Source organism: Scyliorhinus torazame, chromosome 19 (genome assembly GCF_047496885.1).
Source record: "Scyliorhinus torazame isolate Kashiwa2021f chromosome 19, sScyTor2.1, whole genome shotgun sequence".
In the NCBI taxonomy this organism is placed as follows: Eukaryota; Metazoa; Chordata; class Chondrichthyes; order Carcharhiniformes; family Scyliorhinidae; genus Scyliorhinus; species Scyliorhinus torazame.
The window spans coordinates 38747644-38774158 of NC_092725.1; the positions used below are offsets into that span (position 1 = coordinate 38747644).

Sequence of the window (26515 nt, forward strand, 5' to 3'; positions counted from 1 at the left end):
ACGATAGATGTGATTATATGATAGATGTTTTTATGACGTGATGTGATAGATGTTATTATATGATAGATGTTATTAAATGATAGTTGTTATTATATGATAGATGTTATATATGATAGATGCTGTTATTGTATGATAGATGTTTTATCTAAATGTTATTATATGATAGATGTTATATCTGATGTTATTATATGTAGATGTTATTAAATGATAGATGTTATATGATAGATGTTATATATGACAGATGTTGTGATTGTATGATAGATGTTTTATATGAGGAATACTATTATATGATAGATGTTATATATGATAAATGTTATTATACGATAGATCTTATTAAATGATGTTATATGCTATATGTTATATATGATAGATGTTGTTATTGTATGATAGGTGTTCTATGATAAATGTTATATGACAGATATTATATATGATAGTTGTTATTATGATAGATATATGATATATGTTATATATGATAGATGTTATTATATGATAAATATTATATGATTCATGTTGTTATTATATGACAGATGTTATATATGGTAGATGCTATATATTATAAATGTTATTATATGATAGATGTTACATATGATAGATGCTGTTCTCTCTGTGACTGTATAGGTTATTGTATATGATGCGCTCAGCCCTGTGGCCGTCCTCTCCTCCCCCCTCCCCCATGTTGACGGTTGGTGACTGGGCGGCGGCCATTCCCCGCTCTGTGTATTGTGGGGCCGGTTTGGAGTGAAGAGGCCTCGGACTCATTTGTGTGCGGCCGGCGGAGTGGGTCGAGTGAGTGAGTGAGTTGTGACCGGTGTCGGAGGCCCAGCCGGAGCCGGATTGTGGGTGTTGAGTGTTGGCGATCCGGCTGGTGTCCGTGAGGCCCTGTGTGTGGGGAGAGGCGGCGGTGTGAGCGGGGCCGGGCCCGGCCGCTCCGCTCTTTGTCTCCGGCTCTCTCAGCGAGTCGACTCCCGCAGCTGGCCTGCCGCCATCATGTGGATCTTTTCCGAGTTCATCCCGCCGCCCGAGTGCCCGGTCTTCGAGCCCAGCTGGGAGGAGTTCACCGAGCCGCTCGGCTACATCAACAAGATCAGACCCCTGGCCCAGAGGAGCGGCATCTGCAAGATCCGCCCGCCCAAGGTAAGGCCTCCTGCAGCCGCTTCTGACTGTGGGCCGCTGCGGCCAGGCCTGCGGGCCGGCGGGTGGGGAGGCAGCTCCGGGCTGCTGCGCTCAGCCCCGCAGCTGGCCTGCGGCGGACGGTGCAGCAGATGTTGCTGCTTCAGCACTGGGGGACTAGCCAACTTGTCCATTTAAACTGCAGCAGTAACCGCAATAACATCCACTTGTTCAGCTAGAACCCTGTAGGGATCAGACTGCAGATTGCAGCCATATATACATTGTGTAAACTCAGCCTCCTTGCATGTGACCAAAGGATTTACAGTTTTGAGTTTGTGGTATTGAGCAAATACACTCCTGTATGTATATCAGATGTATATTATTTGCTGAATGGAAGAGCTGTGACTAGTGGCATTCCGCAGGGATCAGTGCTGGGACCTTTGTTGTTCGTGGCGTATATAAATTATTTGGAGGAAAATGTAGCTGGTCTGATTGGTAAGTTTGTGGACAACACAATTGGTGGAGTTGTGGATAGTGAAGAGGATTGTCAGGATATAGATCAGTTGGAGACTTGGGTGGAGAGGTGGCAGATGGGAGTTTAATCCTGACAGGTAATCCTGTGAGGTAATGCATTTTGGAAGATCTAATACAGGTAGGAATTATATGGTAAATGGCAGAACCCTTCAAAATATTGACAGGCAGAGGGATCTGGGTGTGCAGATACACGGGTCACTGAAAATGGCAACGCAGGTGGACGAAAAATGTGCTTGTTAGGTCAATTGGACATCTCACTTTTCCTGAACAGGTGCTGGAGTGTGGCGACGAGGCAATTTTCACAGTAATTTTGTTGCAGTGTTAATGTAAGCCTACTTGTGATAATGTAAGCCTACCTGTGACAATAAAAGATTATAAGGTAGTCAAGAAGGCATACGGCATCATCGTTCAAGGCATTAAGTGTAAAAATTGGCAAGTCATGCTGCACCTGTACAGAACCTTGGTTAGGCCACACTTGGAATATTGCGCACAATTCTGGTTGCCACACTACCAGAAGGATGTGGAGGCTTTGGAGAGGGTACAGAGGAGGTTTATCCGGATGCCTGGTCTGAAGTGTATTAGCTATGAGGAGAGGTTGAATAAACTCAGATTGTTTTCACTGGAAGGACGGAGATTGAGGGGTGACCTGATAGAGATGTACAAAATTATGAGGGGCATGGACAGTCGATAGATGATTTTTCCCAGGGTGGAAAACTCAATTACTTGGGGACATAGGTTTAAGGTACGAGGTGCAAAGTTTAGAGGAGCTGTGCGAGGGAAGTGTGTTGAGTGCCTGGAATGTGCTGCAGGGGGAAGTGGTGGAAGCAGATACGATAAAAGGCACCTTGAATCCATGAATAGAATGGGAATAGAGGGGTATGGACCTCAAAAGTGCAGAAGGTTTTAGTTTAGACAAACATCATGATCGGCGCAGGCATGGAGGGCTGAGGGGTCTGTTTCTGTGCTGTACTGTTCTTTGAGTCTGCATCTTTGAAACGGCCTACTGAGGCCCACTCTCCCGCCCTGTCCCCCTAATCCCACCTAACCTGCACATCTTTGGACTGTGGGAGGAAACAGGAGCACCTGGAGGAGACCTACACAGGCACCTGGAGAAAGTGCAACCTCCAGAATCGAACCTGGATCCCTGGTGCTGTGAGATAGCAGTGCTAACCACTGTGGCATTGTGCAAATTGTATTCCAGTTCATGATATCTTAAGTGTCGCAAAAAAAGACTTCTCTGAATCTCTCATCATTTTGAACACTATTCTTAAAAATTGTCCCTTTCCCAACCTTGTTACTCTAGGATCAAAGCTTGCCTAAACTCTCCACATTACTGAAGTCCTTCGTCTCTGCACTTTTTTTTCCATCCCAATTTCCAAGCTTTTGACTCCCTGCAGCGTGGTGCTCAGCATTGGATATGCTGCTCCAGTTGGCAACTTTTTTCATTTTGTGCGTTTGTCTGCATCTCTGTCTGCCAGTAATTGTTACCTTTTGAGAATGTGGTGTTGATCTGTCTTCTTGAACTGCTGCAGAAATGTGGTGTGGGTTCTGTGCTGTTCAGCCAGGATTTGGACCCAGTGATGATGAAGGAATGACGGTATATTTTGAAATCAGATGGTGTGTGGCTTGGAGGGGAAGCCCATGTGCCTTTTTGTATAGTTTATAGATTTGGATGATCCCGTCGAGGAAGCCTTGGCAAGTTGTAATAAGTGAGTTGTAAATGTTTAGCATAACACTCTGCTTTTGTATTCTGCCTCTTTTATAAAGCCTAGGATCCTGTTTTTTTTTTAACGTACCAATTTGTCTAGTCACCTTGAAAGATTTGTGTTCGTACACTCCCATCCTTTAAGTGTGCAGTTGCGTTGGCAACTTCTCCAATAATAAGCAGTCTGTGCCCATGTGCACCAAGACCTGGACAATGTCCAGGGTTGTAGTGATAAGTGGAAAATAACAATTACCGCTCGCAAGTGCCATTCATTGTCTATCTTCAGCAAGACAATTTACCAGCTTCCCTGTCATTTACTTTTTCCAAACCTCCCACCATTCAATATCCTGGTTTGGGTGACAAGTCACTACTGAATAGAAATTTAAAGGGAGCAGTCATGCACATGTCACCCTTTCCGGACTTAATTCAGAGTACCCAATTTTTTTTTTCCAATGAAGGATGATTTACCATCGCCAATTTGTCTATCCGCACATTCTTTTGTGTTGTGGGGCTGAGACCCATGCAGACATGGGGAGAATGTGCAAACTCCACACGGACAGTGACCAGGGGCCGGGATCGAACCCAGGTCCTCAGTGTCGTGAGGCAGCAGTGCTAACCATTGCGCCACCGTGCTGCCAATCTTTCCGGACTTTCTAATGCCTGTCTACCATCTAGAATGCAGAAGTCAGGAGTGAGGAATACTCTCCACTTGTTTGGATGAGTGCAGCTTCAACAACACTGGAACAAAAATGATAGCAATTCATTGCTTGAAAGGAAGCCATTCAGTCCCTCATGTCTGGAACAAATAACCATTCCACCTGGTTATACTTTGTAGCACTTGGTTCTGAACATTGTGGGGCTACAACACTTCCAAGTGTATATCCAATTACTTTTTAAATATTATTAGGGTCTCTGCCTCCACAACCCTTATTTTTGCTAAGTTTCAGATCCCTTAAAATCCCTTACCCTAAATACTTGTGCCCCCTGCCCTCCAGTTATGTACCCCTCAAACCAAGGGAAATCCGGCCTTCCTTTCATTATAATCTCTCTAAAGACCGATGACATTAAAAATTCCCAAATGACCCAACGGAATAAACTGATGAACAATATAACTGGAACAAACCAACCAAAACCATAATGCACACATTAATGGGTAAATGACATGAAAAATAAAGCTAAATTTCACTATAAATAGCCAATACAGAAAAGATACATTGTTCAAAACTTCAGGCACTCCTCCTCAGCATATAGCACATTAACCTCTCCGAGTCCCACAGCCCTCTATGTTCCTTTACTCATGCAGGAGGTTGGCCAAAAGTCCCTTCTAGCAGCAGTACCCCCACATCTGATTGTCAGAGGGTGTAAAAGGCTTGTCTTTCCTAAACTTGCTGCTCAACTCCTGGAATCTGCCCTTTTGGTCTGTTTTGCTACCTCTGCCATGACTTCCCACCTCAATGCCGAACATCAATCCCTGTCCTGTTCTTCGAAGATTTCCTGCTTCACCAGTTGACACATGTCTGTGTGTGTTTCTCTCTGCGTGAGAGTGTGTGAGTGTCTGTATTCTATGAGTCCAAGGATGTGCAGGTTGGGTGGATTGGCCATGCTAAATTGCCCCTTTGGATGGGATTGCAAGAATAGGGTGGGAAATTGGGCCCAGGTAACGTGATCTTTTGAAGGGTTGGTGCAGACTCGATGAGCTGAATAGCCTCCCTCTGCACTGTAGGGATTCTGTGATCCAGGCAGGCTGTAACCCAATACCTAATTATTTGTTTGGCTACTGTTTTCCTCTTTTCAATTCTCATCCCAACGATAACCTGAGATCACAAGGGCATCTGCAAAACTGGAGATGTTTGCTTGGAATTCCAGTTACACCCTTTCCAGGGTTCTTTCGCTTTGGATATCAAGGGACATTTGAAAACATAAATGTTTTGTAAAGTGCAGCATTTGTGCACCACCCACTTCATCATAATTGAATACACAAAATTAGGTCGTCCCTCACCAAGAGGTTCAACAACATCCAGGACAAAGGAATTGACACCCCATTCACCAATATTCACTGCCACTGGCTGTAGTGTGTAGAATCTACAAAATGCACTGCAACAACTTGTCATGGTTTCTTCAACAGCATCTCCTAAACCCAGCATCTCCAGAAGAACAGGGGCACCAGATGCACAGGAACTTCACCACAAACCAGTTCCAAATCACATCCTGACTGGAAATATATTGCTGTTTCTTCCTGTGGCTGGGTAAAAATCCAGAAACTTCTTCCCTGACAATACTGTGGGTGTACCGATAGCACGTGAACTGAAACAGTTCAAAGGTCCAGCTCATCACCACCTTTCTCGCATGCAGTTAGGACCCCTAAATGTTTGCTTCGCCAGCATTTCCCACAACCCATGAAGAAAATTTTAACATCTATTGGTTAGTTTGATCGGTTAGTTCACATGGTTTAATTTTTCCTGTGAAAATGCTTCACTGATCTTCAGCAAAGAACATCAACCATGCTCTTGAAGTTTGCTACCATTTTATTTCTATGTTTCTGAATTCAGTGTCATCTGCAAATTTTGAAAGTATACCCTCTATACCCAAGAAGTACTTGTACCCAAATCACAAAGTTAACATGCAGCTACAGCAGGTTATGAAAACACGTTTATTACAAAGGGATTGGATGAGTGGAGAAGATGGACTGTAAATATATCGATGGTCTTGTGGCACAGTGGGTACTGGGCCAGAAGCTCCAATTCGAATGCCATCCCAGGACTTCACGGCCAAGAAAGATTTGTTCATAATGCGGCTAAACAGGAGGAATGTCAACCTGCAAATCCATTAACACATGCCAGTGGCAGGCAGTAAATGTAGGAGACACTTCTGGTCAGCCATTGCTTGATGCAGAGTGGTGCCTCTCAAGCTAGAAGCTGCTGGCAACAGGTTAGCCACCTGTTCCAGGAAAAACTAGCCATGGAAACAGATGAAAGTGCACCACCACACAAAGAGAAACAACTGCAAACATATGGGGCTTTGATTAGGTCACACCTGCGGTACAATGTTCAAGTGTGCGTAGTTTTAGACATGCATATTAAGATATTGTATATGTGAAAAGTGCAGCAATCCCTTTCCTGCCCCTTGGGGGTTAAACATCACTGTATATTCCATCCAGACTGAAAAGCAACTGTTAATCTCTGATTTACTTTTTTTTTTTACCTCACAGCCTTTCATCCCATGCACTTACATTTTCTTTTTAAAAAAAATATTTTTTATTCTCCTTTTTCAAATTTTCTCCCAAATTTACACCCACCAACAATAAACAATAATCAGCAACAAAGATGTCAATCCTCATATCGATAACAACAATCCCATCCTCCCACTAAACCTCAAACATTAGCCCATATGTTTACATAAACAAATGACAGAAAGGAATCAGAAATCACCCATAGTCACGCTTAATACATACAGCCCCCAACTAATGTTCGATGTTATCCAGTTCTTGAAAGTGCATACTGAATAATGCCCATGAATTGTAGAACCCCTCCCTCCATCCTTCCCCTCAGTTCAAACTTAACCTTCTCAAGAGTCAAGAATTCCAACAGGTCCCCCCGCCACGCCAGGGCACAGGGTGGAGAGGCTGCTCTCCATCCCAACAGGATCCGCATTCGGGTGATCAACTAGGCGAAGGCTACGACATCTGTCTCCGCACCCGTTTACAACCCTGGCTGGTCCGACACCCCGAATATGGCCTCCCAGGGACCCGGGTCCAGTTTCACGTGCACCACCTTGGAAATTACCCTAAAAACCTCCTTCCAGCAATCCTCTAGCTTTGGACCAAAACACATGCCGCGCGCGCGCCCCCCCCCCCCCCCCCCCCCCCCCCCCCCCCAAACGCTCTCACACATCATCTACTCCTTCAAAGAATCGGCTCATCCTCGCCCTCGTGAGGTGTGCTCTGTCTCCCACCTTCAGCTGTATCAGCCCCAACCTCACGCGCGAGGTGGAGACATTTACTCTCCGGAGCACCTCACACCAGAACCCCTCCTCCATAACCTCTCCCAACTCTTCCTCCCATTTTGCTTTGATCCCTTCCAGTGGTGCCTTCTCCTCATCCAAAATAGCTCCGTAAACCGCTGACACTACCCCCTTCTCCAGTTCCCCTGTCGTCAGCGCCTCCAGCAATGTGGAGGCCGGCTCCTCCGGGAAGTTCTGTATCTCCTTTTTGGCAAAATCTCGAACCTGCATGTATCTAAACATTTCTCCCTGCTCCAGCCCATACTTAGTTTTCAGTCCTGCAAACCGACCTTTAAGAAACAAATCTTTTAGCGTCTTAATCCCCTTCTCCTCCCATTTCCGAAAATTTCCATCCCACCTCCCTGGCTCATATCTGTGGTTCCCCCGAATCGGCATTTCCCTTGACCCAGCCCCTAACCCGAAGTGTTGGCGAAACTGCCTCCAAATTCTCAATGAAGCTATTATTACGTGACTCTCTCAGTATTTCCCCGGGGCTATCGGGAGCGGCGCTGTTGCTAGTGCTTTCAATCCCGACCCCCTGCACAAACTCTCCTCCATTCTGACCCACTGGGAATCAACCCCTCTGACCCAGCTCCGCACCTTCTCCACATTCGCCGCCCAGTAGTAGTACATCAGGTTCGGAAGACTCAAACCCCCTGCCTGCCTTCCCCTCTGTAGCAGCACCTTTCTCACTCTGGCCACCTTCCCTCCCCTATGAACTAGCTAATCCTTCCCTCAATCTCTCTGAAAAAAGCCTTCGGCAGGAAATTGGTAGGTATTGAAAAATAAACAGAAATCGCAGCAACACAATCGTTTTAACCGCCTGTAACCGACCCGCCAGTGACAGAGGGATACCATCCCACCTTGCCAGATCAGCTTTCACTTTCCCCACCAAACTAGAGTTGTTGTACCTGTGAAGCCCCCCCCCCCCCCCCCCCCCCCCCACTCCCGGACAACCTGCACCCCCAGATACCTAAAGTGAGTCCCTGCCCTACGGAATGACAGCCCCTGCCCCCGCCCCCGGCCGAGATACCACAAAATACTCACTCTCTTCTAGATTCAGCTTGTACCCCGAGAAAGACCCAAATACTCGAAGCAGCTCCAATATTCCCCCGATCGACACACTCGGTTCTGACACGTATAACAGCAAGTCGTCGGCATATAAGGACACCCTATGCTCTATTTCCCCCCCCCCTCCCCCGCACTATTCCTTTCCATACCCCCGAACTTCTTAATGTGATGGCCAATGGCTCAATTGCAAGTGCAAACAGCAGGGGGGATGTAGGACATCCCTGCCTTGTCCCACGGTGGAGAGAAAAGTATCTCGAGTTGATGTTGTTTGTGCGGATACTCGCCCTCGGCTCTTTATATAGTAGCTTTACCCAGTTCACAATTCTTGGTCCAATCACAAACCGCTCCAGAACTGCCATCAAGTACCCCCATTCTACCCGGTCAAACGCCTTCTCAGCGTCCAGTGCCACAACCACCTCTGTTTCCTTCCCCTCCGCCGGTGCCATAACGATGTTCAATACCCTCCTAATGTTTGAAAAGAGCTGCCTCCCTCTCACGAACCCCGTCTGATCCTCACCTATCACCTTCGGGAGGCACTCCTCCTGCCTACCCGCCAGTACCTTTGCCAATACCTTTGCGTCCACATTCAGAAGTGATATGGGCCTACGACCCACACTCCGTCGGATCCTTTTCTTTTTTTAGCAACAGTGAAATCGATGCCTGCCCCAAGGTTTGTGGCAACACCCCCTTCCCTATCGCCTCTTCAAACATCCCCACCATCAGGGGCGCCAGCTTATCCTTGAATTTTTTATAATATTCCACCAGAAACCCAGCACTTCCATTTTCAAACGTGCCTTGGCTACGCCCTCCCCTCGTGTCCAAAAATATACTGATGATTGAGTGCCCTTGGCTCTCTGGGATTTGTGAATTCCAGTGGTGAAGAAATGTCGCCTTATCTCATTCCGATATGGCCACATCCTCATCCTGAGATGATGGCCCTCAGTTCTTGATTTTCCAACTTGTGGAAACGACCTTGTGGCATGTATTCTCTCAAGACATTAGGGCCTCCCCTGCTGAACTCTAGTGAATACAGGCCTGGCCTATGCAACCTCCACACAAGACAGTCCAAGGAATTTGTCTCATGAGCCTTTGATGCAAGCATATCTTTTCTTGGGTAAGGAGTCGAAAGCTATGCCCACTTGAATCGGAGCTCTTGGCTCGGGCTGGGATAGGACCCACTGTGCCACAAGACCATCGATATATTAACAGTCCATCTTCTCTACTCCTCCAATCCCTTTTGTAATAAATGTGTTTTCATAACCTGTACATCCAGGTCCCCCTGAATACCAATAATCTGGTCTCTCACTACTTCAAAAATATTCTGCTTTCCTCACAAAAATGGATAACTTATATATTCCTGCTGCCACATTCTTCCTACTCATTTAACCTGAAATAACATCTTGTCCAACATATTATTGATTACTTCTTAAAAATCCAAATTCTAAGACATCCAGTATTTCCCCCCCCTTAGCCTTCTTCCTAGTTGACCTAAAAGAAACTCTTTTTAAAAAAAAAAATAAAAAAATATATATATTTATTAAAGTTTTTTAACACAATTTTTCTCCCTTACAAACAATAACCCCCCCCCCCCACCCGTAACAAAAAAAACGAGAAATCGCGCAGAGCAAGATATATACATGGCAAAGTGATATATTTACACAGCTTTGTACACTGGCTCTCTCCCGTATGTGCCAGTTTCCCCCACCCTTCATGTTATCTCTTGCTCATCCCCCCCACCCCCCCACAGAACGTGTCCCCACCCCCCCAAGGTTGCTGCTGCTGCTGACCGACCTTCCTCTAACGCTCCGCGAGATAGTCTAGGAACGGTTGCCACCGCCTGTAGAACCCCTGCGCAGACCCTCTCAAAGCGAACTTAATCCTCTCCAACTTTATGAACCCAGCCATATCATTTATCCAGGCTGGGGGGCTTCGCCTCCTTCCACATTAGCAAGATCCTTCGCCGGGCTACTAGGGACGCAAAGGCCAGAATGCCGGCCTCTTTCGCCTCCTGCACTCCCGGTTCGTCCACTAGACCTGGACTTTCACCACCTGAGATATTGCTCCCGCCACTCCTCTCCAGAATCCCTCCAGTGCTGGGCATGACCAAAACATATGGACATGGTTCACCGGGCTCCCTGAGCACCTTCCACATCTGTCCTGTACCCCAAAGAACCTACTCTACCTCATCCCCGTCAAGTACGCTCTGTGAACCACCTTAAATTGTATCAGGCTGAGCCTGGCACGCGAGGAGGAGGAATTAACCCTACCCAGGGCATCAGCCCACAGCCCTTCCTCGATCTCCTCCCCCAGCTCCTCCTCCCATTTACCCTTCAACTCTTCTACCAGCGCTTCCCCCTCTTTCATCTCTTGGTGTATTTCCGACACCTTGCCCTCCCCGACCTATACCCCCGAGATCACCCTATCTTGAACTTCTTGTGTCGGGAGCAACGGGAATTCCCTCACCTGTCGCCTCACAAAAGCCCTCACCTGCATATATCTAAAGGTATTTCCCGGGGGTAACTCAAACTTCTCCTCCAGTGCCCCTATGCTCGCAAACGTCCCGTCGATGAACAGGTCCCCCATTCTTCCAATCCCCGCCCGATGCCAGCTCTGGAACCCCCCCCCCCCCGGTCCATCTTCCCCGGGACAAACCGGTGGTTACCCCTGATCGGGGACCACACCGATGCTCCCATTGCACCCCGGTGCCGTCTCCACTGGCCCCAGATCCTTAGCGTTGCCACCACCACCGGGCTCGTGGTATACTTTGTCGGCGAGAGCGGCAGCGGTGCCGTCACCAACGCCCCCAGGCTCGTTCCTTTACAGGACGCCATCTCCATCCTCTTCCACGCCGCCCCCTCTCCATCCATAACCCACTTGCGGATCATCGCCACATTTGCTGCCCAGTAGTAGCTCCCCAGGTTTGGCAGCGCCAACCCTCCTCGGTCCCTACTGCGTTCCAGGAACCCTCTCCTTACTCTCGGGGTCTTATTCGCCCCACACAAACCCCATAATACTCCTGCCTACTCTCTTAAAAAAGGCCTTAGTGATCACGATGGGAAGGCACTGGAACACAAACAGAAACCTCGGAGGGACCACCATTTTGACCGACTGCACTCTACCCGCCAGCGAGAGCGGTAACATGTCCCATCTTTTGAAATCCTCCTCCATTTGCTCCAACCTCGTCAGATTCAGTTTGATTCAACTCCTGGCTATCTGGATCCCCAGATACCGAAAGCTCCCCTCCGCCCTCCTCAGCGGTAGGTCCCCTATCCCTCTTTCTTGGTCCCCCGCCTGTTATACAAAGAGCTCGCTCTTCCCTACATTGAGCTTATAGCCCGAAAACTCCCCAAACTCCCTTAGAGTCTGCATGATCTCCACCATCCCCTCCATTGGATCCGCCACGTACAGCACCAGGTCATCCGCATATAGCGACACCCGATGCTCTTCTCCCCCTCGGACCACCCCCCTCCATTTATACGACTCCCTCAATGACATGTCCAATGGTTCGATCGCCAATGCGAACAACGGGGGACAGGGAGCAACCCCTGCCTCGTCCCTCGGTACAGTCGAAAGTACTCTGACCTCCGCCGGTTCGTCACTATACTCGCTATCGGGGCTCTGTCAAGGAGCTTATCCCAACTGATAAACCCTCCCCCGAACCCAAACCTACGCAGCACCTCCCAGAGGTACTCCCACTCTACTCGGTCAAAGGCCTTCTCCGCGTCCATAGCTGCCACTATCTCCGCCTCTTCCTCCTCCGATGGCATCATCATCACGTTTAAGAGCCGCCGCATGTTAGTGTTTAATTGCCTGCCCTTTACGAATCACGTCTGGTCTTCATGGATCACCCCTGGGACACGGTCCTCAATCCTCGTGGCCAGCATTTTTGCATCCACATTGAGGAGCGAGATCGGCCTGTACGATCCACATTGCAGTGGGTCCTTGTCCCGCTTTAGGATCAAAGAAATTGTCGCTTCCGACATTGTCGGGGGCAGTGTCCCCTCCTCTCTTGCCTCATTAAAGGTCCTCACCGGTAGCGGGGCCAACAGGTCTACGTACTTCCTGTGGAACTCCACCGGGATCCGTCCGGTCCCGGGGCCTTCCCCGCCTGCATACTCCCCAAACCCTTGCTCAGCTCCTCCAACCCAATTGGTGCCCCCAAACCAGCCACCTCTTGCTCCTCCACCCTCAGGAATCTCAGTTGATCTAGGAATCGTCTCATCCCCTCTTCCCCCGCTGGGGGCTGGGATCTGTACAGCTCTTCATAAAAGGCCTTCAATACCTCGTTTATTCTCGTCGCACTCCGAACCGTAGCTCCCCTTCCATCTTTGATTCCCCCTATTTCCCTCGCTGCCATCCTCTTACGGAGCTGGTGTGCCAGCATCCGACTAGCCTTTTCCCCATACTCGTAGGTCGCCCCCTGCGCTTTCCTCCACTGTGCCTCCGCCTTCCCTGTGGTCAACGGGGCAAACTCCGTCTGGAGCTGTCGTCTTTCCCCAAATAATCTTTCCTCCGGGGCCTCTGCGTATCTCCTGTCCACTCTCAAAATCTCCCCCACTAACCTCGCCCTTTCCATACCCTCTGTCTTCTCCCTATGAGCCCTAATGGAAATTAGCTCTCCCCTGATCAACGCCTCCCATACCACCCCCACCTGCACCTCCCCGTTGTCGTTGGCCTCCAAGTACCTTTCGATACAACCCCTCACCTTCCCACACACCACCTCGTCCGCCAGCAGTCCCACATCCAGCCGCCACAACGGGCGTTGGTCCCTCTCCTCTCCCAGCTCCAGTTCCACCCAGTGCGGGGCATGGTCCGAAACGGCTATGGCCGAATACTCCGTCCCCTCCACCCTCTGGATGAGCGCCCTACCCAGAACAAAGAAATCTATCCGGGAGTAGGCTTTGTGTACATGGGAGAAGAAAGAAAATTCCCTGGCCTGCGGCATTGCAAACCGCCATGGATCCACTCCCCCCCCCCCCCCCATCCCCCCATCTGATCCATAAACCCCCTAAGTACCTTGGCCGCCTCCGGCCTCTTTCCAGTCCTTGATTTGGAGCGGTCCAGTGCTGGATCCAACACTGTATTGAAGTCCCCTCCCATTATCAGGCCTCCTATCTCCAGGTCCGGAATGCGCCCCAGCATGCGCTTCATGAATCCTGCATCATCCCAGTTCGGGGCGTATACGTTTACCAACACCACCCACGTCCCTTGCAGCCTACCGCTCACCATTACATATCGCCCTCCATTGTCCACTACAATAGTCTTGGCCTCAAATGACACCCGCTTTCCCACCGTCCAGTCCCGAGTGGAATACCTGTCCTACCCATCCCTTTCTTAACCTGACCTGGTTTGCCACCTTCAGGTGTGTCTCTTGGAGCATGACCACATCCGCCTTCAGTCCCTTTAAGTGCGCGAACACTCGAGCCCTCTTCACCGGCCCATTCAGGCCCCTCACATGCCACGTTATCAGCCGGATTGGAGGGGCTCTCACCCCCCCCCCCCCCCCCCCCTCCCCCCGAGTCTCCAAATCAATATGCCTTACTTCGTTCCCCTTCCCGCCTTTCTTCCCGCACGCGGGGAAAAAACCCCACGCTTTCCCCTCTGGCGCAGCTCCTGTCGCTGCCTTGTCTCTCTCCCCCAGCCCATGTAACATTTCCTGCGCGTGATTGACCCCCTATATACAACAACCATCACACATCAAACCTCAAACATCCCCCCCCCCCCCACCCTCACAAACCCTCAGTTCGAGTCCAACTTTTCGGCTTGTACAAAGGTCCACGCCTCTTCAGGCGTTTCAAAGCAATCGTGTTGGCCCTTGTATGTGACCCACAGTCGCGCTGGCTGCAGCATTCCGAATTTCACTTCTTTCCGGTACAACACCGCTTTGGCCCGGTTGAAACCCACTCTCCGCTTTGCAACCTCCGTGCTCCAGTCCGGGTATATTCGGATCTCTGCATTGTCCCACTTACTGCTCCGCTCCTTCTTGGCCCATCTCAGGACCCACTCTCTGTCCGTGAACCAGTGGAACCTCACCACCATCGCCCTTGGCGGCCCATTTGCCTGGGGCTTCCTCGCCAGCAGCCGATGTGCCCCGTCCAACTCCAGCGGCCTCGAAGGGGCCTTCGTGCCCATCATCGCCTCGAGCATCGTGCTCGCGTATGCCCGGCATCGGCCCCCTCCACTCCCTCAGGGAGACCCAGGATCCGCAGATTCTTTCTCCTCGACCTGTTCTCCAGGTCTTCGAGTCTTCCCGCCCACCACTTGTGTAGCGCCTCGTTCTGCTCCACTCTCACCGCCAGTCCCACGAGCTCGTCCTCGTTCTGACTGACTCTTTTCTGTACCTCCTGGATCTTAGCTTCATGGGCCTTCTGGGTGATCCCGAGTCCTTCAATTGCCGAAAGCATAGGCGCCAACATCTCCTTGCGCATCTCCTCGCGCTGCTCCTCGAAGCAGCGCTTGATGAACTCCTGCAGCTCCCCTTTGTCCCTGGCCGCCGCTATTTTGTTTTCTTTCCCTCGCTTCTCCCGTTGCTCCAGTGCCGCTCCTTTGGCTGTTGCACTTCTGGTCCGTTTCATAGAAGTTGGAGGGGGACCTCTCTCTTCCCTTCCCCACGGGTTGCGTCAAAAAAAAAGTTCCGTTGGGGCTCCTTTAGCGAGCCCGAAAGTCCGTGGTATCGGGAGCTGCTTAAAAGAAACCCTTAATAGATATATCAAGCATGTTTTCCATTTAAGGTCTGTGTTCATGCCCCTGAGAGTAGATTCTTGCATCATGTTGGGAATCATCAGTTGGTCTGGCAGCATCTATGGAGAGAGAAAGACTTCATTTTCAGGTTGTGACCTTTTTTTGATTTTAATTGGTTCACTGTTGGTGTCTGTGTCTTCAACTACCAGGGCCCTAATTTCTGGTATTCTCTCCCGATATTTTTCCCTCTCATTTTAAAGTGCCCCTTTACACCTACCTCATTTACTCCCAATAACATTTCCAGACTTCTTTCTGAAGAAGAAGAATCTGCAGAGTTATGGGGAGAATGGTACAAAGTAAAATGCTCATTCAGAGAGTTGGTGCAAACATGATGGGTCGAATGGTGGCCTCCTGGTCTGTAACAATTAACAGTGGGCTTGAGTTTCGCGGGGTTATGCTGCAACTGTACATGACCCTGGTGAGACCACATTTGGAGTATTGTGCGCAGTTCTGGTCACCTCACTATAGGAAAGATGTGGAAGCATTGGAAAGGGTGCCAGGATGCTGCCTAGTTTGCAGGATAGGTCTTATGAAGAAAGGTTGAGGGAGCTAGGGCTCCCTTTGGAGCGGAGGAGGATGAGAGGCGACTTAATAGAGGTTTATAAGATGATGAGGGGGATAGATGGACTTTCAGAAACTATTTCCTCGGGTGGATGTAGCTGTTACAAGACGGCATAACTATAAGATTCAGGGTGGGAGATATAGGAGGGATGTCCGAGGTAGGTTCTTTACTCAGAGAGTGGTTAGGGTGTGGAATGGACTGCCTGCTGTGATAGTGGAGTCGGACACTTTAGGAACTTTCGAGCGATTATTGGATAGGCACATGGAGCACACCAGAATGACAGGGAGTGGGATAGCTTGATCTTGGTTTCGGACAATGCTCGGCATAACATCGAGGGCCGAAGGGCCTGTTCTGTGCTGTACTGTTCTATGTTCTATGTGACCCAACATCCTGTTTTGTAATGCTCCTTGGGACATTCCATGATGTTAAAGGTGCTATAGAAAAGGACATTCCATGATGTTAAAGGTGCTATAGAAATATATGTTGATTTTGAAAGACCCTGGTTTTAACTCGGTCGTGCTCGAGCTCAATGTAAAATTTATCATAGTATGATCACTTGTACCCAGAGGCTCCTTTACTACAATTATTAATTAACCCTGTCTTATTGCCCAATACTAGATTGAAAATAGCCTTTTCCCCTGACTGGTTCCTCGACAGGCGACCAAGCGATGGGAGACTGTCTTGGATGCATACTGTGAACATAACTTGCACATAATTGTTGCAAATTTGGTTTGTCCTGACAATGTGACCCTGTGTGACATTACACCCACCATATGTTAGGGAGCCTCATAAATTATTTCCACAAGTCTTTTTCGCCCCATGTTGTTCAGTTTTGGGAAACTGATTCTGTATCTTGATTTTTCAAGGTAAAATCCTATTCCTCAACTGGCTATATTTCATCTTAGATTATCAGGGCTACCCCACTCCTTATCCATTTTGCCAATCTTTAAAAAAAAATATTATTTAGAGTATCCAATTCCTTTTTTTTCCAATTAAGGGGCAATTTAGCGTGGCCAATTCACCTACCCTGCACATCTTTAGGTTGTGGGACTGAGACCCACACAGACACGAGGAGAATGTGCAAACCCCACACGGGCAGTGACCCAGGGCCGGAATCGAACCCGGGTCCTTGGCACTGTGAGGCAGCAATGTTAACCACGGTGCTACCGTGCCGCCCTTTGCCAATCTTTTCTCAAAGTCAAATGACTTTGAATGTCCACTCTGCAGCCACATCTCCCGAATGCCAACAAATCTAACTCAATGTCAGGGGCAGCACGGTGGTGCAGTGGTTAGCACTGCTGCCTCACGGCACCGAGGCCTCAGGTTCGATCCCGGATCTGGGCCACTGTCCGTGTGAAGTTTGCGCGTTCTCCCCGTGTTTGTGTGGGTTTTGCCCTCACAACAGGGTAGGTGGATCTTCGGCCACACTAAATTGCCTCTTAATTGGAAATAATGAATTGGGTACGTGGAATTTATAAAAAGAAACACGTCAATAATTCCAATCGGTGATATTCATCTATTTTGTTCATGATTCGCACATTCAAATATTCTTTTACCTTTTCAGTTCTACAGTAGTCTGTACTTTCAGTAATCAGCTTGCTTCTCTGGTCCTCTTTTATGAACCTTACATTTATCATCCTATTTTGTTTTATTGTGATGATAGAAGTTTTGTTGTTCACATTTTCAAGAATTTCTCTCACTTTAACTTTGCTATTTTCCATGTCTGGAAGCATAATTTTTTTTCAATTTAGAGTACCGAATTATTTTTTTTCCAATTAAGGGGCAATTTAGCGTGGTTAATCCGCCTAACCTGCACATCTTTGGGTTGTGGGGGTGAGTCCCACGCAGACACGGGGAGAATGTGCAAATTCCACACAGACAGTGATCCGGGGCTGGGATCGAACCCGGGTCCTCATAGCCGTAGGCAGCAAAATCACCACTGCGTTACCGTGCCACCCGTCTGTAAGCAGAATTGAAGTCCCCCGGTATCATAATTCTGTAGATCTTGTTCTTGATGAAATTTGGTTGTAAATTTGCTCCTCTATTTCCTTCCCACTGTTTGGTGGCCTTTTCTTTTGCCTTCTTCCCTCGACCCTGCAAGTAGCATAATGGCAGTTCTATCATTCCTTAATACTGACCTAAAGCATTCTTTGAAACCTCAGTTTCCTTTTCTGGGGCTATCCGAGTATCTTTGATCGATACTGCCCCCCTTTTTCCTCCCTATCTCCTGAATATCTCCAACAATGTACAAGTTATGTGGATTGGCCATGCTGAATTGCCCCTTCATGTCCAAAGATGTGCAGGTGAGGCGGGGTTACAGGGATAGAACATAGAACAGTACAGCACAGAACAGGCCCTTCGGCACTCGATGTTGTGCCGAGCATTGTCCGAAACCAAGATCAAGCTATCCCACTCCCTGTCATTCTGGTGTGCTCCATGTGCCTATCCAATAACTGCTTGAAAGTTCCTAAAGTGTCCGACTCCACTATCACAGCAGGCAGTCCATTCCACACCCGAACCACTCTCTGAGTAAAGAACCTACCTCGGACATCCCTCCTATATCTCCCACCCAGAACCTTATAGTTATGCCCCCTTGTAACAGCTACATCCAACCGAGGGAATAGTCTCTGAACGTCCACTCTATCTATCCCCATCATCATCTTATAAACTTCTATTAAGTTGCCTCTCATCCTCCTCTGCTCCAAAGTGAAAAGCCCTAGCTCTCTCAACCTTTCCTCAGAAGACCTATCCTGCAAACCAGGCAGTATCCTGGTAAATCTCCTTTGCACCCTTTCCAATGCTTCCAACATCCTTCCTATAGTGAGGTGACCAGAACTGCACACAATACTCCAAATGTGGTCTCACCAGGGTCATGTACAGTTGCAGCATAACCCCGCGGCTCTTCATAGATTATCATAGAATTTACAGTGCAGAAGGAGGCCATTTGGCCCATCGAGTCTGCAACGGCTCTTGGAAAGAGCACCCTACCCAAGGTCAACACCTCCACCCTATCCCCATAACCCAGTAACCCCACCCAACACTAAGGTCAATTTATCATGGCCAATCCACCTAACCTGGACTGTGGGAAGAAACCGGAGCACCCGGAGGAAACCCACGCACACACGGGGAGGATGTGCAGACTCCGCACAGACAGTGACCCAGTGGGGAATCAAACCTGGAACCCTGGAGCTGTGAAGCAATTGTGCTATCCACAATGCTACCGTGCTGCCAACTCAAGCCCCCTGTTAATTGTTACAGTGCAGGAGGCCACCATTCGACCCATCATGTTTGCACCAACTCTCTGAATGAGCATTTTACTTTGTACCATTCTCCCATAACTCTGCAGATTCTTCTTCTTCAGAAATAAGTCTGGAAATGTTATTGGGAGTAAATGAGGTAGGTGTAAAGGGACACCTTAAAATAAGAGAGGGAAAAATATCGGGAGAGAATACCAGAAATGAGGGCCCTGGTAGTTGAAGACACAGACAACAACAGTGAACCAATTAAAATCAAAAAACGGTCACAACCTGAGGATAGGGTGGTGGAGTTGGCTGAGATAGAGTGCTCTTTCGCAGAGTCGGTGCAGACTTGATTGATTGATTGGCCTCCTGCGCTGAATGGATTCTATGAATACATTGGAATCAGAAATGTTAAGTTCTTCGTCATCACCCTGATTAAGCCCAGTCTACATTTTATACCTGAAGAACTTTCCGAGATCCCCTCATTTTCCCTTTTGGAAACTTCTACGTTTCTTCCAACTCTTCCAGTCTCGCAAACTTGTCCCCTATGAACAAGTCCCTAAAATACTGTATCCCACTGTTAACCTCGGAACCTCGCATCCAGTCTCGCCGGCACAAATCTACGGTCATCACATATCGTTGCCCACAACGACATGCCCTCCAAACCGAAACGCTGCCTACATTGGCTCCACACCTGTAACGCCTAAATCACCACTGGCCTCACTGAGTACCTGATCGGTGAGAGCGGAAGGGGAGCCAACAACAGTGCTCTCAATCATGTACCCCTTCAAGTTGCCGCCACCATCCGCCCCCACATAGATTCCTCCTCCACCACCAATTTCCTCACCCGCGGGATCTTCTTCCTCATCCCCAAAATTATCCCGTTCACCTTGCTGAAAAAGGACTTTGGAACAAAGATGGGGAGATTCTGGAACATAAAAAAGAACCTGGGCAGCCCTGCCATTTTCACCATCTGCCTTTCCAGTGACAGTGGCAACACATCCCACCTCTTGAAATTCGCCTTCATTCCCTCCACCAGTCGTGCAAAGTTGAATTTGTGTAGCTGGGCCCAGATCTGCGCCACCTGGATTTCGAGATACGGAATACTCGACCGGAACGATAACTCCCCTAGCCTCCTCTCCTGCCCACCAGTCAACTCGGGAGCACCTCGCTCTTCCCTCAAGTCCCGAAAACTGGCGGGAGAGTGGGATCCCCTGTCTCGTCCCCCGATGTAACCCAAACTTGTCCTGTTTGTCTGGACACTCGCAACCGGTGCCCAGTAAAGCAGCCAAACCCAATCCACAAACCCTTGACCAAACCAGAACCGAGCCAGCACTCCCAACACATAAGACATAGGAGCAGAATTAGGCCACTCGGCCCATCGAGTCTGCTCCGCCATTCAATTATGGCTGATATTTTTCCCCATTCTCCTGTCTTCTCCCCATAACCCCGATCCCCTTATTGATCAAAAAACTATCTATCTCTGTCTTAAAGACATTCCGTGATTTGACCTCCACAGCCTTCTGCGGCAAAGTGTTCCACAGATTCACCACCCTCTGGCTGAAGAAATTTCTCTGCATCTCTGTTTTTTCCAGGATCGTCCTTTTAGTCTGAGATTGTGTCCTCTGCTTCTAGTTTTTCCTACAAGTGGAAACAGCCTCGCCACATCCACTCTATCCAGGCCAAGCAGTATCCTGTAAGTTTCAGGAAGATCCCCCCCCCCCCCTCGTCCTTCTAAACTCCAACGAGAACAGACGCAGAGTCCTCAACCGTTCTTCATACGACAGGTTCTTCATTCCAGGGATCATTCTTGTGAACCTCCTCTGGACCTTTTCCAAGGCCAGCACATCCTTCCTTAGATACGAGGCCCAAAACTGCTCACAATACTTCAAATTTACAGCCTCAGAAGTACATTCCTGGTCTTGTATTCTAGCCCTCTCGGCATGAATGCTAACATTGCATTTGCCTTCCTAACTGCCGACTGAACCTGCACGTTAACCTTAAGAGAATCATGAACAAGGGCTCCCAAGTCCCTTTTGCTTCTGATTTCCTAAGCAACTTCTTATTTAGAAAATAGTCTGTCTCCATTTCACCTTCCAAAGTGCATAACCTCACACTTATCCCCATTGTATTCCATCTGCCACTTCTTTGCCAAATCTTTTAACCTGTCCAAGTCCTTCTGCAGCCCATCTGCTTCCTCAATACTATCTGCCCCTCTACAGATCTTTGTCTCATCTGCAAACTTAGCAACAGTGCCTTCAGTACCTTCTTCCAGATCATTAATGTACATTGTGAAATGTTGTAGTCCCAGCACAGACCCCTGAGGTACACCACTAGTCACCGGCTACCATCCTGAAAAAGACCCCTTTATCCCCACTCTCTGCCTTCTGCCAGTCAGCCAATCCTCTATCCATGCCAGGATCTTACACTTAACACCATGGGCTCTTAACTTATTGAACAGTCTCCTATGTGGCACCTTGTCAAATGCCTTCTGGAAATCTAAATAAATCTGGTTCTCCTTTGTCGAACTTCCTTGTTGTCTCCTCAAAGAACTCTAACGAATTTGTCAGACATGACCTCCCCTTGACGAAGCCATGCTGACTCGGTCCTATTTTATCATGCACTTCCAAGTACACCGGGATCTCATCTTCAATAATGGACTCTAAAATCTTACCAATGACCCAAGTCAGGCTAACCGACCTATAATTTTCCGTCTTTTGCCTCCCTCCCTTCTTAAACAGGGGTGTTACATTAGCCACTTTCCAGTCCTCTGGGACCCTTCCTGCCTCCAGTGATTCCTGAAAGATCATCACCAATGCCTCCACAATCTCTAGAGCTATCTCTTTTAGAACCCTGGGGTGTAGTCCATCTGGCCCAGGTGATTTAACCACCTTCAGACCTTTCATACGCCCACTCCATCTGAACAAAGGCCTTCTCCACGTCCATTGCCATTACTACCACCTGTCCGTCCGACGGCATCATAATAATATTAAGCAGCCTATGCCAACAACTGCCTTCCCTTCAGAAATCCCGTCTGGTCCTCCCCTACCACCCCCGGCACACAGTCCTCTATTTATGACACCAGCACCTACACAAACAACTTTGCATCGACATTAAGTAGCGATACCGGGCAGTCGGACCCACACTGATAAGAGAGATGCAGACCTGTGACTGTGGGTAGGGAGCTCCTCCCTATCACTCGCTTCATTGTATGTCCTCACTAGCAGTGGCCCCAGCTCTCTACCAAACATTTTATAAAACTACTGGGAACCCGTCCGGCCATGGGGCCTTCCCTGCCTGCATCGCACCCATGCCGTCCATCACCTCTCTCAACCTGATCGGGTCCCCAGCCCCTGCACCCTCTCCTCCTCCAACTTTGAGAACTCCAACCATCCAGGAACGGTCACATCTCCTCCTTCCGTGGCGGAGACTCCATCCCGTAGAATCTGTAGATGGCCTCAAATGCTCCATTCACCCCTCTTAGTCTGTTACCACCTTACCCCTCTCGTCCTTAACCGTACTAATCTCCCTTGCTGCTGCATGCTTCCTCAGCTGATGTGCCAGCATCCTACTCTCCTTTCCCCGCACTCTTACACTGCATCTCTGGCTCTCCGGAACTGCCCCACCACTTTCCCTGTGGACACCAACCCAAACTCCATCTGGAGCCTCTGCCTCTCCTTCAACAACCCCATCTGCAGCGCCACCAAGTACCTCCGATCCACCCTCAAGAAACCCCTCTACATGCCTTGCCACTCTTCTCGCTCCAATGTCTCCCGATGCGCCGGATCGAAATACATTCACTCCTAATCACTGCCATACGTGCCTCCCACAGCGTGGCGGCCATGACCTCCCCTGTGTCATTCAACTCCATATAACACCGAATGGCAGTCCTCATCCACACCACCTGCTCTACATCTTGCCACCCATAACCCCCTCAACGACTTGGGTCTTGACCGACCCAAACTCGGATCTAAGATCATATTGAAATTGCTTCCCTTAACCAGCCTATGCATGGACAAGTCTGGGATTCTTCCGAACGTCTGCCTCATAAGTCCACATCGTCCCAATTCTGGTCGCCACACTACCAGAAGGATGTGGAGGCTTTAGAGGGGGTGCAGAAGAGATTTACCAGAATGTTGCCTGGTATGGAGGGCATTAGCTATGAGGAGCGGTTGAATAAACTCGGTTTGTTCTCACTGGAACGACGGAGGTTGAGGGGCGACCTGATAGAGGTGTACAAAATTATGAGGGGCATAGACAGAGTGGCTAGTCAGAGGCTTTTCCCCGGGGTAGAGGGGTCAATTACTAGGGGGCATAGGTTTAAGGTGAGAGGGGCAAGGTTTAGAGTAGATGTACGAGGCAAGTTTTTTACGCAGAGGGTAGTGGGTGCCTGGAACTCGCTACCGGAGGAGGTGGTGGAAGCAGGGACGATAGTGACATTTAAGGGGCATCTTGACAAATACATGAATAGAATGGAAATAGAGGGATACGGACCCAGGAAGTGTAGGAGATTGTAGTTTAGTCGGGCAGCATGGTCGGCACGGGCTTGCTCCTGTGCTGTACATTTCTTTGTTCTTTGTTTGTTCCCACTGACCATCCGATATCCTGGATTGGCCACAATGCTCCCACCTCAAAAGCCACCCTCATAACCAACACTGCCACCCTCCGTGTCTTCATGTCTAACCCTGAGTGGTACACCTGCCCCACCCACCCCTTCCTCAACGTTGTCTGATCCCCCAACTTCATGTGTGTCTCCTGCAAGAACACAACGTCTGCCTTCAAACTCCACAGATGCACAAAAACACGCAGCCGTTTAGCCGGTCCAATCAACCCTCGATTGTTACACATGACCAGCCTGGCCAAACGCCCACCCCCTCCTACCGACCAGTCATATCCCTTTTTAAGCCAGCCCCCGCCTGTGCCATTCATCCCTCCAGGCTTGCTCCCAGATGTCTGCCACCATCTCTTCCTTCCCAAGCGGGAAATTAGGAGGGGTCATGAAAAGTCCTTGGCAAGTAAGATTAAGGTGAATTCAAAAGCTTTTTATTCATATGTAAAAAGTAAGAGAGTGGCCAGGGAAAGGATTGGACCACTTAAGGACAGTGGGGGGAATCTCTGTGTTGAGCCAGAGGAAATGGGTGAGGTACTAAATGAATACTTTGCATCAGAGTTCACCAAAGAAAGTAATTTTGTGGAAGTTGATTCTTGGGTAGGGTGTGTGGATAGTCTGGCTCATGTTAACATCAAAAAGGAGGAGGTATTGGGTCTTTTAAAAGATATTACGATAGCTAAGTCTCCTGGGCCAGATGGGATTTATCCCAGAATACTGAGGAAAGCAAGGGAGGAAGTTGCTGGGGCCTTGACTGACATCTTTGTAACCTCATTGGCTACAGCTGAGATCCCAGAGGACTGGAATATAGCTCGTGGTACCGCTGTTTAAGAAAGGTAGCAGGGATAATCCTGTAAACTATAGGCCGGTGAGCCTCATGTCAGTAGCTGGTAAATTATTGGTGAGAATTCTCGGGGACAGGATTTATACCCATTTGGAAACAAATGGACTCATTAGCGATAGACAGCATGGTTTTTAAAAAAAAAAATTTTTATTCAGGTTTTTTAACAACACAATTTTCCCCCTTACAAACAATCACCCCCCCCCCCCCCCCCCGGTGACAAAATAACGCAAATTCTCCCTGAGCAAGATATATACATGGCAAGATGGTATATTTACATAGCTTTATACACTGGCTCTTGGCCGCGCGTACCGTTTCCCCCCACCCTCCATGCTATCTCCCGCTCGTCCATCCCCTCAAACAGTCGTTCGTCTCTCCCCCCCCCCCCCCCCATGCTGATCGACCTTCTTCTAACGCTCCGCGAGATATTCTAGGAATGGTTGCCATCGCCTGTAAAACCCCTGTGCAGACCCTCTCAAAGCAAACTTGATTCTCTCCAATTTTATGAACCCCGCCATGTCGTTAATCCAGGCTAGGGGGCTTCGCCTTCTTCCACAATAGCAAGACCCTTCCGGCCGGGCTACTAGGGACGCAAAGGCCAGAATTCCGGCCTCTTTCGCCTCCTGCACTCCCGGCTCACCCACTACTCCGAATATTGCTAGTCCCCAGCTTGGCTTGACCTGGACTTTCACCACCTGGGATATTACTCCCACCACACCTCTCCAGAACCCCTCCAATGCCGGGCTTGACCAAAACGTATGGACGTGGTTCGCCGGGCTCCCTGAGCACCTTCCACATCTATCCTCTACCCCAAAGAACCTACTCAGCCTCGCCCTCGTCAAATGCGCTCTGTGAACCACCTTAAATTGTATCAGACTGAGCCTGGCACACGAGGAGGAGGTATTAACCCTACCCAGGGCGTCGGCCCATAGCCCTTAATCTCCTCCCCCAGCTCCTCCTCCCATTTACCTTTCAGTTCTTCTACTAGCGCTTCCCCCTCTTCTTTCATCTCTTGGTATATTTCCGACACCTTGCCCTCCCCGACCCATACCCCCGAGATCACCCTATCTTGAACTTCTTGTGCCGGGAGCAACGGGAATTCCCTCACCTGTCGCCTCACAAAAGCCCTCACCTGCATATATCTAAATGCATTTCCCGGGGGTAACTCAAATTTCTCCTCCAGTGCCCCTAGGCTCGCAAATGTCCCGTCAATGAACAGGTCCCCCATTCTTCTTATCCCCGCCCGATGCCAGCCTTGGAACCCCCTGTCCATCTTCTCCGGGACAAACCGGTGGTTACCCCTGATCGGGGACCACACCGATGCTCCCATTGCACCCCTGTGTCTTCTCCACTGGCCCCAGATCTTTAGTGTTGCCGCCACCACCGGGCTTGTGGTGTATTTTGTCGGCGAGAGCGGCAGCGATGCCGTTACCAACGCCCCCAGGCTCGTTCCTTTACAGGACGCCATCTCCATCCTCTTCCATGCCACCCCCTCTCCCTCCATAACCCACTTACGGATCATCGCCACATTTGCTGCCCAGTAGTAACTCTCTAGGTTTGGCAAAGCCAACCCTCCTCGGTCCCTGTTGCGTTCCAAGAACCCTCTCCTAACCCTCGGGGTCTTATTTGCCCACACATACCCCATGATACTCCTACCTACTCTTGAAAAAGCCCTTGGTGATCACGATGGGGAGGCACTGAAACACGAACAAAAACCTCGGAAGGACCACCATTTTGACCGACTGCACCCTACCCGCCAACGAGAGCGGGAGCATGTCCCATCTTTTAAAATCCTCCTCCATTTGCTCCACCACCCTCGTCAAATTCAGTTTATGTAGGGCCCCCCCAACTTCTGGCTATCTGGATCCCCAGATACCGAAAACTCTTCTCCGCCCTCCTCAGCGGTAGGTCCCCTATCCCTCTTTCTTGGTCCCCTGCCTGTAATACAAAAAGCTCACTCTTCTCTACATTAAGCTTGTAGCCCGAGAACTCTCCAAACTCGTTCAGAGCCTGCATGACCTCCACCACCCCCTCCATTGGGTCCGCCACGTATAGCAGCAGGTCATCCGCATATAGCGATACCCGATGCTCCTCTCCCCCGCGG

The 26515-nt window shown here is 49.2% G+C and overlaps 1 protein-coding gene across 2 annotated transcripts in view; it reads left to right on the plus strand.

Moving 5' to 3' along the window:
* The first annotated feature begins 672 nt into the window (after positions 1 to 672).
* Positions 673 to 26515, plus strand: part of kdm5a (lysine demethylase 5A) — a 408944-nt gene continuing 383101 nt past the window's right edge. For both annotated transcript variants that reach the window (XM_072484202.1, XM_072484201.1), the window contains exon 1: positions 673 to 1134. In XM_072484202.1, the coding sequence (XP_072340303.1) occupies positions 988 to 1134 (147 nt within the window). In that variant the 5' untranslated portion in view covers positions 673 to 987. The remainder of the gene's footprint in view (positions 1135 to 26515) is intronic.